We start from the raw sequence: 21597 nt of genomic DNA, 5'->3' as shown, positions 1-21597 counted from the left end.
ATTAATTAATTGTATTTATTTATTAATTATATTTATTTATTATTTATTTATTAATTGTATTTATTAATTAATTGTATTTATTAATTAATTGTATTTATTATTAATTGTATTTATTTATTTATTTATTAATTAATTGTATTTATTAATTAATTGTATTTATTAATTAATTGTATTTATTTATTTATTGTATTTATTAATTAATCGTATTTATTAATGAATTGTATTTATTATTTATTGTATTTATTAATTAATCGTATTTATTTTATTTATTTATTTTTATTTTATTTATTTATTAATTAATTGTATTAATTAATGTATGTATTAATTGTATTTATTTACAGTATGTTTGTTTCTTTATTGTTGTTAAAAAAGCCATCATAGCGCCTGTAGACCTCTAGGGGGCAGCAGTCGCGTTTAGAACTGCGCACCCCGCCGCCACAGCTTCCCACGAAGAAGAAAAACGACTTGTAGGATAGAGAGGGTGGAGGAAAGAAAAAGGAAAAGCAGAGGAGCTACTCCTGTTTACAACAACACAATGGAGCCCAAATGGTCAAATATCATCTGCAAGCGAGTTCTACTGACTGGATTTACGCTGTGTGTTGTGTTAGGTGAGTGTTGGAGCCGTGTTTGTGTTGAATATGAATTTTATATTTATTATATTTAGTATATGTATTATATTTATTGTATTTTTATTAATTGTATTTATTAATTAATTGTATTTATTTATTAATTAATTATATTTATTTATTGTATTTATTAATTAATTGTATTTATTTATTTATGTATTTATTAATTAATTGTATTTATTAATTAATTGTATTTATTAATTAATTGTATTCATTTATTAATTGTATTTATTTATGAATTGTATTTATTAATTAATTGTATTATTTATTAATTGTATTTATTTATTAATTGTATTCATTTATTAATTGTATTTATTTATTAATTGTATTTATTAATTAATTGTATTTATTTATTAATTGTATTTATTTATTAATTGTATTTATTAATTAATTATATTTATTTATTCATTGTATTTATTCATTAATTGTATTTATTCATTAATTGCATTTATTTATTCATTGTATTTATTTATTAATTGTATTAATTCATTTATTAATTAATTTATTTATTTATTTATTGTATTTATTAATTAATTGTATTAATTAATTTATGTATTTATTTATTGCATTTATTAATTAATTGTATTAATTAATTTATGTATTAATTGTATTTATTTATTTACAGTATGTTTGTTTCTTTATTTATGTATTAATTGTATTTATTTATTTATTTACAGTATGTTTGTTTCTTTATTGTTGTTAAAAAAGCCATCATAGCGCCTGTAGACCTCTAGGGGGCAGCAGTCGCGTTTAGAACTGCGCACCCCGCCGCCACAGCTTCCCACGAAGAAGAAAAACGACTTGTAGGATAGAGAGGGTGGAGGAAAGAAAAAAGGAAAAGCAGAGGAGCTACTCCTGTTTACAACAACACAATGGAGCCCAAATGGTCAAATATCATCTGCAAGCGAGTTCTACTGACTGGATTTACGCTGTGTGTTGTGTTAGGTGAGTGTTGGAGCCGTGTTTGTGTTGAATATGCATCGTAAATGTTTGATCTTGGGCTGCTTGTTTAAGGTTAGCCAGCTAGCATCTCCTGCTCGGGGGGGACGTCTACCTCCACCCCAGACCGGGTTTAACACCCCCGAATCCGGCTACCCGGGGTGGGTGAGCCACACCCATCCGTGTCCACATGTGGGCACAACGTTACGGCCTCCTGTGTGTTTAGAGTCGGTCCGGAGCAGAGAGGCTACCGCCCTACAGAGAGCGGTGCGTTCAGGGTCCTCTGCTGCCTCACACAGGCTGCTGGGGGGGCTGTATGTTTTTAAATATATATATATATATTAGATTTTTTTGTATATATATATATTACTTTTTTTTATATATATATATATATATATATATATATATATATATATATATATTATATATATATATATATATATTATTTTTTTTTATATATATATTGTTTTTTATATATATATATTTTTTTTACTTTTTTATATATATTTATTTTTTTACTTTATATATATATATTTTTTTTGTATATATATATATATTACTTTTTTTATATATATTTATTTTTTTTTTACTTTTTATATATATATTTTTATATATATATATATATATATTAGATATATATATATATATATATTATTACTTTTTTTATATATATATTGTTTTTTATATTATATATTTATTTTATATATATATATTTATTTTTTATATATATATATATATATATATATATATATATATTTTTTATTTATATATATATATATTAGATTTCTTTGTATATATATATTGGACACACCTTCTCATTCAATGGTTTTTTTATATATATTATATATTTATTTTTTTTTTATATATATTTTTTATATATATATATATATATATATATATATATACTTTTTTATATATATATTTTTTTTATATGTATATATTTTTTTAACTTTTTATATATATGTATATATTTTTTTTACTTTTTTATATATTTATTTTGATATATATATATATATATATTTGATTTTTTTGTATATATATTGTTCTATATATATATATATATATATTTTATATATATACAGTACCAGTCAAAAGTTTGGACACACCTTCTCATTCAATGGTTTTTCTATATTTTTATTTTTATTTTTTTCTACATTGTAGATTAATATTCAAGACATCCAAACTATGAAGGAACACATATGGAATTATGTGGTAAACAAACAAAAACAAAAGAATATGTTTTATGTTTTAGATTCTTCAAAGTAGTTGAATGAGAAGGTGTGTCCAAACTTTTGACTGGTACTGTATATATATTACATTACAGTCATTTAGCAGACGCTTTTATCCAAAGCGACTTACAATAAGTGTATTCAACATAGGTATATAAGAGAACTACTAGTCACCAGAAGTCTCCTTTCTTAAACCTTTCTTAAACAAGCTTCTAAGAAGATATATATATATATATATATATTTTTAACATCTCGTTTCCTCGTTGGCTAACTTCCTCCTGACCCAGATAATAAAGATATCATCATGCAGATATATTCTGCATTTAATGATACAAGTAGCAACACCAAACGCCATCAGCTCAAACATTCATAAACCCTCATTTGCATAATAATAAACATGTTTTTATCACTCAGACACTGTAGATTTGGCTGCAAACTGAGGTTTTTATGACAGATATGCATGAAAATGTGACTAATTTGATGCAGATGATTAAAAAAATCCACCACCTTAATATCCTATTTTTCACTGCCCAGCTGGAAAGCAACATCTTGAAGTTTAGAAAAGTGCTGTGGTTGCTTTGAATCTCAGACTAATAACATCTGACTTGAGGAAACAGATGACCGGCGCTTCCTTCCCTTTAATTCTGTGGTATTATCTCCAACTGACTGCTGACAAAAGAGTTTTTTCTGCTTTTAAATGCACAGTATTTCCTGCTGGACTCTGGATCTCTGTCACCGAATTTGGTGTTATTGCAGTGCAGACAGGAACTATATATGTTTTATATACGTCACGGTTATTAGATCCTCTCTGGGAGCAAATGTTAAAGTCATATGTTCATGTTTGCCAAGGTTGTGACTTGGTTTATTAAAGTTTTTCAGTTCTGTGAAGGTGACATTAAGTCGAGCGTGCTGTCAAACATTCCTGTACTCGTTATTAATCAGTAAGCTCTGCTGTCTGAACTAAACAATTCCAAAACCAGTTGTGTAAGTTCTGTCTATCCACTCTGCACAGTATCTGATGTAATCATTTCTAAGAAACCTCTCAGGAATATGACAGTTTTAAGGATGTAAAAGATTAACGCACTGTTGTGTTTATCATCCAAACAGTTCAAAAATATATTAACTTCTCTTGGTCTGAAATCAAACTGAAGCTGTATGAAGCTCAATCAGTTCATTCAGATTGTTCATGACCTCCACTGTTTATTTTGCCTTACTTCCCTAATGATATGTATACATTTAGCACACAGCAAAGAGGCAACAAGAAGTACTAAAACAACAGGAACAGACAGAAAGTTTAGAAGGGACCAGGACAAATTGAATGATTGAAATATATAAGACATTATAATTCCAGTAATTTGTGAGCCCCTCCGCACTAAACCAACAACTTAAACAATCTGTAAGCTTAGTTGTTACTGCTACAATAAATGAATGAATACAATTATTTGAGCAAATTAATTTAAAAATAACAATAATAACAATACTTTTTTATGTAGAGCACTTTAAAGGCTACTCAAAGGTACAAACAGAAACTGTTAAAGCAAAAACAATATAAAAAAAGAAGATAAATGCCATTTTAACAGCAACAAATCTAAGTGACAACTAATTGTATCAAAAAGCAAATGATACAAATTGAAGAATATGAATTATTAATGTCCTTGATATTGCAAAACACCACAGTATTGTGTGAGAGAGCTGTTGATTCATCTCTTTATGGATTATTCAAACAGTCAATCAATTGTGATGAAAGTTTCAAGCTTCCTGTCTGGTTTCAAATGTGAATATTTTTATATAGATCCAAAGAGGTCACACATAAACACCGGCAGAGGTAGAAACACACAATATATATATAAATTAGGGGTCGGGTCAAAGATGGATTCAGCAAAGTGTTGTGATATTTTGAGTGGCAATATGGTATCAATACACAGACGACAAGTATCGATCTTTTATTACATAAACTATTAACGTTGCAAATTTTTGGTGCTTTAAAGGCAGCAGGATTGGCAGGAAGTCTGTCAAAACAAAGATGGCGTGTTGGTCAGTGTGTCTGCTTCAATCACAAACCCATTTAGCTGCAATAAACATGATTAAACTGAAAGAGGAACATAGTAAAAAAACAGACAAACTGCATAATTTGTTTTAAAAAAAGCAAGATATGTTCTCAAAAGTACTCAGCATATTGCATAATGTTTATAATAACATAGGGGCCTCTGGTGATTCACAACCCTAATAGGAATAGACAAACTGATTCACCAGCAACTTGTATATCTACGCTGACGTGTAGAATCAGTGGAAACGTGGAAACTAGACAAAACAAAACTAAAACAACAGAAGAAGGAAAAACTCCAATGTGAATATTTGCTGTTTTTTGTCATTTTTTATGACAGTAAATCTGAGAAATATTTGTAAACAAGTAGTTTGTTGACACTCCAGTAAAACAACACAGGGATTGTCCTCCAATGCAACGTCTTTTGTCCGATCACATACATATTTCTAATGTTTACCTCGGAGTCGTTGTTATTCACAGAGTTGTAAAATCCCTCCTGTGGCTTTTACAAACACTGTTTTGAGATCTGAGAAACCTTCAAAGTCTTTAACCTGCTTCAAAAACTGGACTTCCTGGACCGTATGTCATTGTTTCACTGGTACCTGAAACAACACAACACATCCGCTCTGATACGTCCAGGCTGTTTTATGTCTTCATGTTGTATTTTCATTCTATTATAACGTGTTTTTCAGCGCATTCAACAGTTTGAACTGATCCCAGGAAACTTATTTCGATCCCTCTTAATTTATCAACAGCCACAAAACCTTCGTCGGCGATCGAAATACACTCCGACCTGGAAGTGATGATGCAGAACGGCACATTGGGGACCCTCCGATGCTCCTTTAAGTCCACCGAAGTGGTCAGCACCGCCACCTCGGTGACCTGGACCTTCCAGTCGAGTCAACCCGACAACCAGTTATTCAAAGCTCCGTACACGGTGAGTCCTTGTGTTTTCCTGCTCCTCTGGGCTGAAGCTCACCGTGACAACATGGTTTCAACATACAGCAGGTTTCACTTTCATTTAGTTGTTTATTTTTAATTTGTGTTTTGTTTTGCTGCTTCCACTTTGTGTCACTGCTGCTCTGCATGCATTCTCTGTTTGTTTTCTGTTTATCTTGTTTGAGCGTCTTAATTCAATCTCATGTTGTGTTTGTGTTTTTTTTGTATTCCTGTTTATTTCTTATTCTTCTGACACAAAGCTCTTTTCTAAACGGTTTCAGAGCTGCAGGACTCATTTCCACAGTTTGTTTATATTTGTTTCTGAAAAAAAAAGATTCATGAAGCGTGTTATTACCACATGTGTCACGTTCAAACATATTAAGATTTACTGTCAAGTGTTGAAGCTGTCTTTGTCCGCCTCAGTTAACATAATTAATTACTTGTATGATTGTGATTCTATAAATGTTTACTAATCTGAGACACGTATTCAGAAGTTAAACTGAGCTTTAAATCACATTTAATGACTTTTTCATTGTGTTATCATTTGAGCAGAATGTAAACAGTTTATTCTAGAGATTCTGCTGTATTTACTTGTGGGGCGGATCACTTCTCCGTCCACGACACCGTCTCCTTTATGTAAACGGAGCAGTCAGAGGCTGGGCGGAGGCCTCCTGTCTGCTTTGATCTCCTGCTCACATATAATGACGTAGCCGTAGGGTTTCTTTAATGGCAGAGGAGTCATGCCAGAACAGATACACACAGTCAAAACCTGGACAATAAACACACTAACTGGGTTAAAAGCATCTATTTTCTCTCCGTCAAGACAGAACCAACATTTTCTTTTCCCCAATAACAGAGTTATATGTTTCCTGGAATGACTTTTAATTGAGCGGTCGCAGTGTGAGCTTCCACCTGTGCTTAATGTTAGAAAATGAATTATATTCAACATGCTTTTTATACAGTTTCATGCACATTTGTATCTAAATCACATCGCCATAAACTCTTATTTTGAAAAAAGGCCGTTTCGGGTCACGATAAAGTTTTCCTCTAACTGTAACTTTTACACTATTTGGGATTTGACCAATAACTTCAGTTGTTGTTTGACATTTTCACAATGTGAGCGATAAGAAAGTCCAGTAGAACGATGGATCCAAGAAATACCTGTTAGGAATAAATAATCCTGTTTGAGGGTTTATGTGCTTTTATGTTTTGAAAACCAGATTCTTCTTCAGACTTTACAACAAAGTGCAGAGAGTATCCATCTTTAATACCCATATTCAACGTATTCAAGATGGCGACTCTCTGAGCTTTTTAGAAGTGTGAGGTAGAGCCTGGTGTTTGAAACGTTGGTGCAAATAAACGGGAGCTACTTGGTTTCATTTTCACAACCCCAAGTTTATGAGAGAAGCCATGTTGATTTGGTCTTTCTCGCTCCTTACCAGATGTTGTATGACAGTTTTGTTTGTTCGTCAACTGAAAAGAGAAACAAAAACATATAAAATCAAATAAATAATCAAATAAATGAAAGAAAAAGGACAAAGAATCTCTACAAAGCTGGACATGAAGACGTTCTCTCCATCGAGCTGAACAAATGCCGGAAGGATAAAAAGAAAATATTGGATATTTGATAACACAGTTTCACTCTCAGTATTCTTCCTGTTATTGCAAAATCAAAGTGATATCAAGTTAAGGACACAATTCATAACAATAGAAATTCCTTTTATTCCCTTCCAGAGCTCTGTTTACACAGCTGACACGGCAAAAAGCACTATTTATACAGCATATATTATAACTTACTTTATAGGTATTAAGATAATAATTACATTTATAAATAATGAACAGGGATGACACTAGCTATTGTTTTCATTATCTATTAATCTGTTGATTCTTTTCTCAGTTCATTTATTAATAGTTTAGTCCATCAAATGTGAGAAAATTGTAAAAATGACACAAAAAAAACAGGAATACCTTCTCAGATTCTGATGAGCGGCTCCGTCCCTGATAATTAATTAAACATTTGGTCCAATAAAACATGTTAAATTATAATATCTTTTCAACCTTTGAAACAGATGTTTTTTTTTTTACTATTTTCTGACAATATAGACAAATCCTTTATCAATGAATGAATTAAATAATTGTACAGTACTGAACATCTGCTAGTGTTTCTGTAGTTCAACAGAGTGATGCCTCTTCTCTCTCGTGGATCTCTTTACAGTTAAACTTTCATTCTTACAGTATCTAATCAATAATTTAAGTTTAAGCAACTTTGTAGTTTTTAATCAGAACCTTCAGGATTTGGATCAAACATATCAGAAAAAATAAAATGGGTCGAATGTAGAAGGCTTTGTACGATAGATATTTATTTAACATTTAATGGAATAAAAGGATCGGATCAGACTCTGTATATTTATTTAATATATGACCCCAAAAAAAGCATAAAATCCTCACATTTAGAAGATGGAATTGGTTTGGGCATTTTTTCTTATCATTAATTATGGTTCTAATATAAAAAAGATTTTTTTGTTATATTGTGTAGCTTTTTGCTTGTCTTAAATAAAACATTTGTTGACTTTTAACCAGGGTTTCCTTCCCTTGTTCTGGTAGATTTTCTACTTCTCCAACGGGAAAGGGTTCCCGGGACATACCGAGTTCAAAGACAGAATTCAGTTTATTGGAGACATAAACAAGAGGGACGCCTCGATACAGCTGAATCCGGCTCAGTTCAGCGACAACGGGACTTTCTTCTGCGACGTGAAGAACCCGCCGGACGTGACGGGAACGCCGGCGCGAACAGAGCTCAGGGTCGTTCTCAAAGGTGAGAAAAACGCTGAGGCTTCTTTTCAAACTGAAATCAAATGAATGCTCATTAATCCTCTGAACCAACAGCAGTTTTTTTTTTTTTGCTTCTATCACATATTTCTCTCTGTGGCCTTGATTTCCACTGCAGTATAAAAGTCCTGCACTTCTATGGAAACGGTACAACCATGACTAGAAGTAGAGAAAACTCAAACATGTCTTTAGTGCAGAGAAACTCAGTTACAATGCCATAAATCATAAAAGCTAAGTTGAATTTCTGTAATAATCTATTTACAATAATTGGAAAACAATGACACCTTCTATCCAACAATTTTCCAAGTTAAAACAAGTGTTTACAATGTTGTAAAAAACAATTATGCTCCACTTGCTATGTATATTGAATTATTTCTCTTTTTACAACCTCTCTGCTCCTCTCTGCTCAGTGTTCAGCAGCCTCCAGTTCAGTCTCACAGTTTCACAGAATTATTGTCACGTGACTGTTGGTCTTAGAAGATTCAATCATGGCTTCCTAGTTGCACTGAATAGCTCAGAATGTATTGATTTTTACAGAATCATGTTAAAGGAAACGGTTTATTCATGGGCGAGATTTAAAATGAGACATGTAGAATAAATGTTTTTGATAAATATCACAATTACAAGCTTTGTTTCGGCTGCTTTTTCCGATGGAAGCGTTCATTACACAGGATGTGTTCAAGGACCGATGAAAATCTGACAATAATTACGTTTTTCACAGCTTCTTTCTACGATAAACATTGTAGTTTTGCCGATTGTTTTAAAGAAAACATGCTTTCAATCCCGCTAGCTGGTTTTGTGGATCAGAGGGTTGAAACATAATTATTATCAAGGATGTCTTTCTATGAAAATCTGTTTCAACTTGAAGCAGGAAGTCCTAAAGATTGTGATTGCACAAGACATTTTTTTTATGTATCTGCGTCTTATAATTATATGAGCAGGAGTGTGGCCTTGGCCAGAAGACACTTGTCAGTTGTGTTCACCCACTCGCCGACTCTCTGCAGGCTCACTCTGATTGGACGGTGCGTAAAGAAAGAAACGCTGTCTGAGCCTGCAGCGCTGCTTCATTGTGCTGAATCCGTTTTGTTAAGTCACACGAAGGGTGCCGTTTTGGACACGAATATATTAAAACCTTGATTAAATAACAGTTTAAGTTAAAGCTAGTTTTAAGCTGAATAGGATTAACCTTTAATTCTTCTTTAAATCCCTCTTTAGTCAGCTTTAAATCCAGATCAACATGTGTGTAAAAGCCAAACGTTAAAGGTGAACGACACACTGGATCCTCATGAGCAAGGCACACACCGCATGGATGACTTTCAACCAAACAGGATGATATAAGGAGTTGTTTACATTGGTTACCGTGGTGATAGAGGTTCGCTTGTAGAACCGGTTCCAGCTTTTCATATAATCAGTACTTTGTGGCCGTTTCTTCTTGTACTGTTCCTGCATGCAATATTTAAAAACTGCTTCCAAAAGAAGTGCTGATTGTTTGTGTAAGATAAGATAAGATGAGAGAAAAGTCTTAACGTGAGCTACATGCGTTGTCTGCAGCTCCTTTGCGAGAAAGCTTTTAATGTGAAACGAGAGCAGCAGGAAGGGACGGTTTTAAATTACAGTTCCAGGAAAAACTATTGGGAAAATTGAATTACTTTTTATCGATTTTCGATGGCGACCGCTGATGTAAACTGTTAGAATAAGCTCAATATAAACAGATTTTAAAGATGTGTTTTGCAGCTCAAGGTGCTGTCAGACTGTTTGTTTTGTGTATTTTAGTCTTTTTCCTCCTACAAGCAGAAGGTCGTCCAGATTCATACATTTCAAATTAAGTTTGCATGCTTCTCACTCATTTTGGATACACAGATTCCATTTATGATCTTTGGAACTACAAACAAACACGACAACGGTCAGAATAGAGGATTCACTGTGATCAACGTATAACTAGGATTCATCTTGAGCCAGTCCTTGTTATATATCCAGTAGATTTCTCAGCTCCTCTTATAAAATCTGTTCCAGCAGTTGCATTCTTGCCATTTGTTTTTCAGTTACGAGGCCCTCATGTGCATGTGATGGCTTGTTATCTTTTGGCTCAGCGGCGGCGGCCCAACCCTCCAGGTGGGAGATTGTTCTTTAACGGGCGTTTGTATCTGGGAAGCAAAGCAGAGCCTGAATAGACGACGTCTTTGTGTTTATCAGAATATGTTTGACTATGATTTATTTTTTTATATAGCTTATACAAAGAGGTTAGTTCCTTAAACACACATAGGCTTTGTTGCTGCTGGATGGCCAGACAATGTTTTATGTAAAGTAACAAAACTTTATTGACACACCGTGAAGAGGCAAGCTGAGAAAACCAGTTTAAAGTGCTGAGGTTGGGCTTTCACACAGAATCTCTTCTATGTCTCTAGAACACAAATATGTGATTTTAAGTATATTTTTCATTGGGCAAAGATTGAAAAAGGCACAAACTTTGTATAAAATCATATTTGAATGTTAACAATTAAATCCATTTCAAATGTAAGTAACTACATTTTGTCTGATATTTATGTCCAAGACTAGGCTAGACTTTTGAGTGATTATCACTAAATATTTGGACATTTTTATAGGTTCCTGTGCCATTGTTCTTGCATTTTGGGTTTCTGGCAGCTTCACTCTGTCTTAAAGGGCCTCTGTGTCGCACAGAAGTGGAATATAATATTAATAACTATGTTTTTGTTAGTGTATAATCACCAGAAGAGCGTTAATACAAAGAAGAGCAAGTCTTCTTAACCAGGTCTGACATGTTGCACTGCCATGTTTCTACAGAAGCCCACAATGGACAAACCAAACACAAAAGAGAGAAACTTTTTGTGTTTTTTTACGTTACCTGAAGGCCACCGTAGTTCTCTTAAACGCTTGTGAAACTACATAACATGAGCCGCCGTCTGACTTCTGTTGCTCCTAAAGTAGTGTTATTATGGTATGGATGTCCTCTGAGCGAGGGGAACAGCGTTACCATGGTTTTGCACTCGGCAGCTCACTTAACCGCAGTTTCGGAAAGGGAGGAGTGAGAGGTTGGGTTTTCAGTTGGATGCAATCTGCAACCTCACCACTAGATGTCACCAAATCTTACCGCTGAGTTTGTGCTTTAAAGAAATATACCATGAACGTGGGAGTCTTAACATTTTAAATAAAGAAACAAATGAATCCATAATTCATCAGAGGGTTTTGAACGCTGTTGTAAATGTCGACTTCATATCTCGTGTTGTGTTTCCCCAGAATCTCTCCCTCAGAGTAACACGGCCGTTATAGTCGGAGCAGTCAGCGGAGCTTTACTTCTGCTCGTCCTCATCGCTGTGGCCGCCTGCATCGTCATGAGGGTTCTTCACAACCGCCATGAATATGAAGGGTAAGTGGGCAGTCTAACATTTATGATGCAGTCACACAACTCAACACCTGGAATAACAAACAGAAATTGACTTAAAGTCCATAAGATTATTTGTTACACTTTACTTTTACCAAAAACGCATTCATATTAAGTTTATAAACATTTAATAAATGGTTTCTAAACTATGGTGTTGTTGTTATCATGTAGACATGTTTATTAATATCGTATTAATCTTGTGAAGGGCTCATTTCATGGATGGAATTATTTAATGGTCTTTAAAAAAGTAAATTATTATAAATATGTAACATAATATATATTATCCTTTTTTAAAAATCCCTTGCACTCTACTGATTAGGTGTTATAAGCTTCTGATGACAGTTAATACATAATATATATATATTATTTATTTTTAAATTATTGTAATAAGAATAAAAAAACCAGCTGATCTTAAATAAATCTTCTCAGTGTTTGTTGTTGTTGAAATGTCAGGTAAGTTTCTCAGATAATTTTAAGCATTGTGTGTTTTTGAGCTGGTTTCTTCAATCTTTTTTTTTTATTTCCAGTACTATTTTAATATTTTACTCCCTCTGAGATTGAATCATCCGACCGTAACACCTGGCTAACTCTTTCTGCATGGGAGCAGGTTCACTCTCTGTGTGACGAGAACACACCTGATTGTTTTGGGCTTCTTCTTCTTCTTCTTCTTCTTCTTCTTCTTCTTCTTCTTCTTCTTCTTCTTCTTCTTCTTTTTTTTTTTGGGATGACCTGATGTCGTTACTAATTATTAACAAGTTAATTTAAAATCAAAAGCAAGACTTTGCTGTGTGTGCTCGAGGAAGTTTGATCCTGTCTGCCTCGCATGCTGCAGAAACACTGAGAAAAAACATTGATCCATAATTATGATGTCGTAAACGTAGAAATTAGCATTAATAATAATAAGAATGCTCTTGTTTGGCTGTTGGATGGTTTGAGCCGGCGATCTTTTTTGGGGTGTTTCACTGGTGCCAGTCACTTTCCTCCATCTCAGTTTGTTTACCTTCTAACTCCACATCAACACTCTCCATTAACGTCATTGAGCAGCTCGTCTTCAGCTTGTCGGCATGTCGTCTAGTCATTGATTGTTCATCGTCTTCCTCCACTAACACGCCAAACTAACCAGCAGCTTCTTCTTCATGTGTGTCTCTTCATCACCAGCTTTTTTACTAAAAGAAACATAGTTTGTCAACAGAAATGTTGAATGTTGAAATGTTAACCGCTCATTATGTAGCAAACCTTTTACCTGAACTGCCTCTTTTACTGTACAAACTGTTATAGATTGTCTCTACTAGAGGTGCACTGATAACCTTTTATTGATCCAAGTACAAATCAATGAACGGCCGGGCTGCACCCAGTGATGGAGGAAGTATTCTGATCCTTCACTGCAGTAAAAGTACTGATACCACACTGTGAAAGTACTGCAAGTCCTGCGTTCAAAAGTAAACCTAAGTAAAAGTATTATCAGCTAAATGTATTTAAAATAAGAATAGTAAACATACTCATGCATTAGTTACCTATTATATATGTTATTTTTAAAGTAATTTACTGCTGCATTAATGTGTATGAAAGTACAAGTATTTAGAATTTGTATTTAGTACAGTACTTGAGTTCACGTACTTATTAACTCATTCATTTCATCACTCGCTGCACTAAATGATTCTTTTCATAAATCGATTAATCTGCAGATTAATCCCTCAATTCATCGATTTGTTGTTTGATCTGTGAAACATCTTAAAGTAGAGAAAGAAAATAACATTATTTTAAAAAAGTGAGTCTGAAGTTATTCAGTTTACTATAATTAAATACTTTAGGACGTCCTAATCCTGATTCAGGTTCTTTAATTTTGTTCGATCTGATATTATATTAAAATATGTATCAGACACATTGAAATACCAGCTTTAGTCTATTGAATCTGACATTCCTTTTTTTCCCCCAAGCTATATGATTCAAATTCTGAAGATCCTGGTTCAAAATGATTACGTTTCTAAACTTAAACCATTAGTATGTAATGAATGAAAGTAGAAATTGACGTGAGGCGATCATCTACAGAGCAGACGTATCACTCTGTTCGAGTTGTTTGCACACAAAAAAAACCTCTCAGGGATTCTTCTTTATCTTCATCAACATTCCTTGGCTGAGTTGAGGCACCGGCTTGAACACAAAGCCGACGAAAGCCAAGTTTCATTTGCAGTTTGCGATCAAATTCCAGTTCATTCAGATTAGTTTTCATTTAACAGGAACTTAAAAGAAAACAAAAAATACGACTGCTCGTGTCTGTTTCCACTGGACCAGCCAGCAATGCTGACACGTTTCAAGAACTCAGCAATAACCAGACCTGCAAAGAAACATCATTTTTATTGTAGATTAATCTGATTATTATTATCAATTAAGTCTTTGGTCTATAAAATGTCAGAAAACAGTAAAAGGTGTTCGTACAATTTTTAATAGCTTCAAGCTGACAATTCAACATTCTTTGTTTCAACTGATTTTCAGATTAATTATAACATATGACAAAGAAAAGCTGCAAAAAAACTCACATTTGAGGAGCAAAAACAAGCAAATGCTCTGTCAATTGTTAAAATAATTGTTGCAACTATAGGGATAAAAATAGTATAATAATAAATATAAAGAGCTTTCTCGTTAAAGACAATCACAAATATAAAAAGACCAGCAAAAAAAGATATAAAACCAACGATAAGGTAGAAAAACAATTATTGCAGTCCAGCAAATAAACCAAACAAGAGTAGTAAACATTTATAAAAAATCTAGTATTATGGGCACAATCAGTCTAGTAGTCAGAAAAGAATGTAAGCCTATAAAAATAAAGAACACATATTATAATAATCTGTTGTTTTCAGGCCTATTTAACCTGTGAAACCAGAATGTTCTTCAATACATTTAAATGCTTTCACAACAGGAAATTGTTTCCCTTCCTCCAGAAACTTTTTACATTTTGCCAAAGTCTGCATCTTAAAGTAACGTATAAAAAGCAGAGCAGCATCTGCACCAGTCTGATAAACTCTGAATCCCATCAGTGCACCTCTAGTCTCTCACTGCTTCCAGTATCTCTGCTGAACACACTGGGAGCTGCAGCATCCAGTGTGTTTCATGTGCTCATCACTCATTGTTTTATTTTTGTCTTGTGTCCCATTTATTTGTGTTGTGTGTCTCCATTTGACTGTGCACCAATGATCGCTCGACATCGCTGCAAATCGTAAACACCCTCTAAAAAAAAATAGATGTACGTCCTTGGAGAGCGTGAGCTCCCAGGCTCCCAAACCACGAAAGAAGGTGGAGTCCAACCTGGAGGGCTCCAGGTGTACCAGTCCCTCGGGTCCACTACAGGTAGGAGCTGGGGGACGGAAAACATCCACTGGTGGCCACAACTTTACTGGGAATATGTTGCATTTATGTTCTTTTCTGGGATTGCTCTATGTCCCTGTAAACTTGTCCAAAAGTAGACATGTTAAAGGTATTTTATATCTCATTTGTCCAAAACAAACTTCAACACAAAAGTAGAATTTAAGATTATGTGACAAGAATATTAAATAATCCAGAATAAGGAATACGATGACACACATATATAGAACAAGTTCAAATAAACCGTAGAATTAAAGTGCAGGACTTTAAAGAAAAGTTTGACATTTTGGGAAAGACACTTATTTGCTTTCCTGCAGAGTTTCAGATGAGAAGATTGATATCGCTCTTGTGGCCGTGCCATTTTCTCGGGAATGTGGACGTTTTTGAATGTGCTGCTGTGGATGAGGCCGCAGCAAAATGTATTTTAGACACCAAAAAAATAAAATAATGCTGTTGAGCGAAAGCACATTTTGACTTTATCATGATGTGTTTGAATGTAATTCTGTAAAATGTAGTTTGTGTCAAGTACTAAAAAATAGACATTAAAGAGGCAATTATGACCATTTTAACTTCCAACACTAGCAACTTATAATAATACAATCATTAAATTATAAATAAATAAATAATGCATTATTCAAACTACTAATGCATCGTAACAAAAGCAAGTAATTAGATAAAAATACAATAATTTATTTTCCCATTTTGAATTGCGTGGTTTCCTGCAAATAACCGCTGTAGATGAAGTAAAAATTTACCATTTTTGATGTTAGTCCTATTTTCTGAGGTTAAGTTACTGTTTTTGTCAATGGAGTCTGGTGATTTTTGAGAGATCACATTTCCCTTCATAAAAGGGCTGTCTGAAAGAGGTGAAAATATTCTAAATATAGCGTTCACTTAAAGTTATATTGATTCTTTCAGGTGTTTAAAATACATTCACAGCAGTACATTACTTTGCTCCTGTGCTGTTTCTCCAAACTCATTCTACTGTAGTAATACACGGACTATGGAGAAGTACTTCATTCAACCACACTCCAAAACATCTAAACTATCCCTTTAACTAATGACTTACAACTTGTTATTATAACTTTGGCTACAAAAACGACTTAAACAACTAATTCAATTATCAGCTGTTTTTGGCTTTCTTAACTTTGTGGCTAATCACTAATGAAGCCAGTCAGCAAGAAAGTATTTTGTTAGGTAACATTTATATAATCAGCCATTCAAAAGTTGTACTGTAAAGATACCAAAAACACTTGTTATAGGCTATTTATGGACGATTAACCAGTTGCATGAGTTTAAAAATGAGGTGTTATCTTTTTACTGACTGTTTTTCCCCCGCTCTCTCTCATACTCTGTCTCAGGGCCCGGTGATATACGCCCAGTTGGATCACTCAGGCAGCAATCGCTCATTCCACAAGAACGAGCCAGTTGTCTACGCTGACATTCGTAAAAACTGAAGAGGAACCGGGGACCAAAACAAAAAAACCAACCTAGAATATAAAATCACAGTAAAGTATCAGACCTCTCTATCAGCTGCTCTTGGGAAGGGTGGGAATATTTCAACAGGGACAAAAATATCGGTGCAGTTTCTCTTTTCCTTTCCATTCATCTTTTGTCCTCGGAAAGCATGACGCCATCACACGATAGCGATGTCTCCGTGTGCTTTTATTGTGAAGGCAGAACAAAAAAAGAAACCACTCCAAATGAACAGTACATCACTCCATCAGCCTTTATATTGTTCTCAGTAAGAATAAGACTACATATAAACATGTTTTTTTTATTTTTAATCTTTGTAGCGTTCTGCAGCCTGTTGCACCGGCTGAAGTTTGATCTCAAACTAAACCATCTATATATCGTAACTAAATCAACAATAATCAAAATATCGCTGCAGAAATTAACGTTAATAACTAGTGAAGTAGATTTATACTCTTGCATGTGAACTAGCTAACGTGTTTGTCCGACTAACATCACCTCATTATTTATCCATCACTTCTCTGGTGCTTCCTTTTTAAGCTGGTATCAAATAAAAGTCTAAAAGCCAAAGTTTAAACTTCAACAGTTACAAGTTTCTGTCATAAACAACATAGTATAAGATGTGGAAAGCGGGGAATCCCACGTCCCGTGAATGCATCTTAAATATAAATATAAAGGAATCTATCACAAACATTCTGATAGATTCCCAATTTAAATATCAAATAAAAATGTTCATCAACAGTTAATCAGGAACGACCAAAGCTGGACAGACACACTGCGATTTATTGATGTTGTTTGATGCGTTAACAAAAAGAAAACGTGCATTTCTAGGCCACGTCGTGATCCAATCATTGATACATTTTTTTTAAACAAGGTGTCTGCGTCCTCAACAATGTTAAATAAATAAAAAAAGGGAAAGGTAGAGTTACTTTGTGCTCTTCTACTTAAAAAAAGAAGAAACATTAGTCAGCTTTGCAACAAAATTCAATTTGATTTCTATCAAAATCATCCACAACTTGTAAAACACTACGTCTAGTAAAGTCTAAACCAGGACGTTAACAAAAACAACTGTACTGCTGCAGGCTAGAGGCTACATTAGCTGCTACTAGCATAGCACCACCTGTTGCATTGTGGGTAATGTAGGCACCAGGATTTGACAAGGAAGAAGAAAATGTGTGGAATAAAACTAGTACTCTCATCAGTAGAGTGTCTGTCCAGCTTTACACCTGCTTCAAACGTTGCAGCCTTTCTCTTAAATGACCTTCCAGCTGAACTCCGTTTGAATACTAACACAAAGCCGGTGCAACAGGCTGCTGCAGCCACACACACTACATCTCCACCGTTGGGCACTTCCATAGTGATCTTGTTTTGTTTCGAGGCGTATACATTTGACGTTGCCTTCGGTAACTTTGCATGCAGTTGTAACAACAGTCTACAGATGAAACCCGTGGTACTCTTCAGATAGAAGAAGCTGTCTGACATTGTGTTACTGTGAATGCTTCAGTTTTCTGTACAGAGTTCTGGCATGTTGTCGTGGTACCGTTACAAAAAAAGAAAAAGAAAAGACACTGCCTCCCGTTTGATTTTCACCTCAGTGGAACATCTGCTTTAAACCAGCTGTTTGTTTCCTTCAGTGTCTGTTTTGTTTTTGTTTTTAAAAGAAGTGCAAATGAACAAAGAGGCAATGGCAACCAAGTAGAGTTTTTGTCTTTTGCATCACACTTAATAAATACTTTCTGCCCGTTTGCAAGTGTGATATGCAAGAATTTAAAAAACGTTTTTATTACCTGGGCTTTTTGTCAGCTTAGTTTTGAGTAATTTAGAAATACGTGTTAACACGAAATGTTCAACTGAGGTGAAATATCTTCTCTGAAAACTGGGAGCTCTCATTTGTTGGTTATAACGAATGATAAATACACTGTTTGCATGCAATTTACTAACATAACAATCATTATTATGAAAATATCCATCCTTTTTTTCCTCATCTTTGTATCATGTAAAAGCATTTTTTTTGTTTGTTTCCAAACTAATGGGCCAAATACCTAATATCAACACTAATACTAAAAAACGGTTCTTTCAGATGCTTTTAAGCTTTAAAAGTGCATTCCAAATTTATATGTTTTTTTATTCTGTTTCAAGCATTTAAAAAGCCAAACTTTATGTTGTGATTCAGTCTGTTAACCGTGTGGTCGCCTACGAGAATGATAATTTGTGTTGCAACCAAGTCTTAACGCCGAAAGCTTCAGCTTGTGATTCCGAATGCAGTAAATCTCCATGTTGACCAGTATTTGTATATATATTTCTTGCTCGTGTAAGATATAGTGCTGTTTACTGTAACTCATTCCAGTGTGGTTTGGCTGTGGATGTCTTTCCAGAGGAGGAAAGTAGTTTGCTGTAGAGGTATAGAAAGTTGGTGGCATACTTAATGTGTCTTAATTATTATTTGCCAGCAAACACTCCAACATGTACAGTGCCTGCAGGGAGTGTCGAGTCTGTCGATTCAAAATGGAGTGAATCAAAGTTTCTTTTGTCAAACGAATTCACAAAAAAACACAAAAATATTGTGATGTTTCTTGAGCTTTAAGGCCTCATTTATATTAAATCCAAAAGATTTTCTTTGCCACTTGGGGGCAGCAGAAACTAATTGTGAACACAACACTTTCATATCATCACCATTAAGTAGATATGTTAACCTTTTTACCAAACAGTTTCCATACCCAGCAACATGGAAGTCCAATATTCTCTCTTTTTGCTCCGTTTTTGGTCCCCTCCAGCTCCTGAGGGAAACATCAGTCTCTTCAGCTGATAAATGCTCCACTGTGGAGGAGCATAACATTGAGCATTTTTAGCATGCTAACAGTGAAATGCTAACATCAATGTCTTAGCATAACATTCTGGCATTTGGCATGTTAGCATTTAGGGCTGCTACGATTAAAACAATTATGCTGATAATCATTAATTGATTTGTGTAATTTTGAAAGAAGAATTAATCTGATTTCAGCTTCTTGAATATGAATAGTTTCTGGTTTCTTTACTCTTGTATGACAGTAAAATGAATATATTTTGAGTTGTGGACAAAACAAGACATTTGAGGTTGTCATCTTACGCTTTTCAGAAACACTGATTAACATGTTTCACTATTTTCTGGCATTTAATGACCAAACAACTAATCAGTTTATTGAGAAAATAATCATTTATTGTGATAATCTTAAAAAAATAAAAGCAGAGGCTGGCAGGATTTAGGTCTTTTGTTTTAGAGGAGATGTAGTCAGGAACCACAGAAGTTATTACGAGCATGTTTTTACCAAAAATCATGACAATTAATCCAGAATGTGGGAAAGTTTTCACTTAATTATGAATAACTTTAGCAAATAGCAACCTAGACTGTGTTCTCTCATTATTTAATTAACGATTTAAGCTTTAACTTATCTTAAACTGTCTCTGCATTAGAAGCTAAATACTTAATTACATTTACAAATAGTTTCTTACTAAAGAAAACCCTTAATTCACTCCATTTTGACTTGACTCTGGCTCACGATGCAGACTCTGTAGTCTTCCAGGTGCTTTTCCACCTTTTTTTTTTCCAAATGTTTTGTTTCTTCTTCCAGTTAGCATGTGTTTCAGTGTTCTCACCAAAACTCCCCCCAAAAACAACCTGTATGATACCGACGAACCTTTACTGCTGGTCGCTTTGCTCCTAATCGTGACTCGTTGCAGTGTTTAGTGCTGTTGTAGAAATTGTGATGTAAACTATAAATTATGAAAGATTTCCGATTTCGGAGGCCGAGTTCGCGCTTTGATTTGTTTGTTTAGTGTCTTGAAGTTCCGAGAACGGACGCAGGTTTGGAAAGCGTTCGCTCCTCTCACGACGAGTCTTACAAAAAGTGCGTGCTTCGTGTCTTTCGATGGTAAATAGTTGTGTGTTATTTGAGAATTGTTTGGTATGTTATGTTGTAAAAATCTGCACTATGTCTTGCAACTCAAAGACAAACAAATTCCCTGTGATTTCCTTTTTGTTTTTGTTATTTTTCGTTCATCTCCGAGTGACCTTGGCCTCTCTCTCTCTCTCTCTCTCTCTCTCTCTCTCGCTCTCTCTCGCTCTCTCTCTGTTTAACGTCTTTAAAACTGGAATGTTGTACATTTAGTGCCTTTTACATTTCATCAGCTAACTTGAACACCTGCTCAAAGTAGAAAAAAAAAAGATAAGATTCATTTATTTTCCTTTTATTGTATGTATTTTTTTATACACATAATATCGCCTCTGTATCCACTGTTCAAATTTTATATAAAACCTATTCCTGGCCAATAATATGTGTTTGTTCTGATTATTCTCGCAACACTTTCTGTCTGAAAAAGATGAAGAAACAAATATCAAGCATAATTATAGGTTCTGTTATGTGTATTATATTCTAAATTAAAACAGTTAATATTGATTTATAACTTGTCCAGTCTGTTTTAAATGGTAAGTCTTGGGTTTTGATAACTAATTGTATACAGAGTGAGAAATATAATGTACTATAGATGTATATATTTATACTTTCTCACACCACATTGACAGAAAATACTTTTTTTTCACATTGTTGTGCACCATAAGGTTGTTGTTTTATGTCTTATCAGGTAATTGAGTATTTTTGTTATATACATTTTTTTAATTATATTTTATTAGGAATACTGTGTTGCCATTCTATATTGTGATATTTACATTATACCTGCATGTTTTTTTTTTTCTGTCTCTGTCTACCATCATTATTTATTCAT

The 21597-nt window shown here is 33.9% G+C and overlaps 1 protein-coding gene across 1 annotated transcript; it reads left to right on the top strand.

Annotated features, from left to right (window-relative positions):
- The first annotated feature begins 528 nt into the window (after positions 1 to 528).
- On the top strand, positions 529 to 21142 carry mpzl1l (myelin protein zero-like 1 like). Its single transcript, XM_054626230.1, has 7 exons — positions 529 to 608; positions 1335 to 1571; positions 5594 to 5775; positions 8382 to 8592; positions 11862 to 11991; positions 15246 to 15351; positions 16728 to 21142. The coding sequence occupies exons 2-7, from the start codon at positions 1499 to 1501 to the stop codon at positions 16821 to 16823; spliced, it is 798 nt and encodes a 265-aa protein (XP_054482205.1). The 5' UTR covers positions 529 to 608; positions 1335 to 1498; the 3' UTR covers positions 16824 to 21142.
- Positions 21143 to 21597: the final 455 nt, after the last annotated feature.

This window comes from Anoplopoma fimbria, chromosome 24 (assembly GCF_027596085.1).
Source record: "Anoplopoma fimbria isolate UVic2021 breed Golden Eagle Sablefish chromosome 24, Afim_UVic_2022, whole genome shotgun sequence".
Classification (NCBI taxonomy): Eukaryota; Metazoa; Chordata; class Actinopteri; order Perciformes; family Anoplopomatidae; genus Anoplopoma; species Anoplopoma fimbria.
This window is presented reverse-complemented; position numbering and strand designations above follow the sequence as displayed.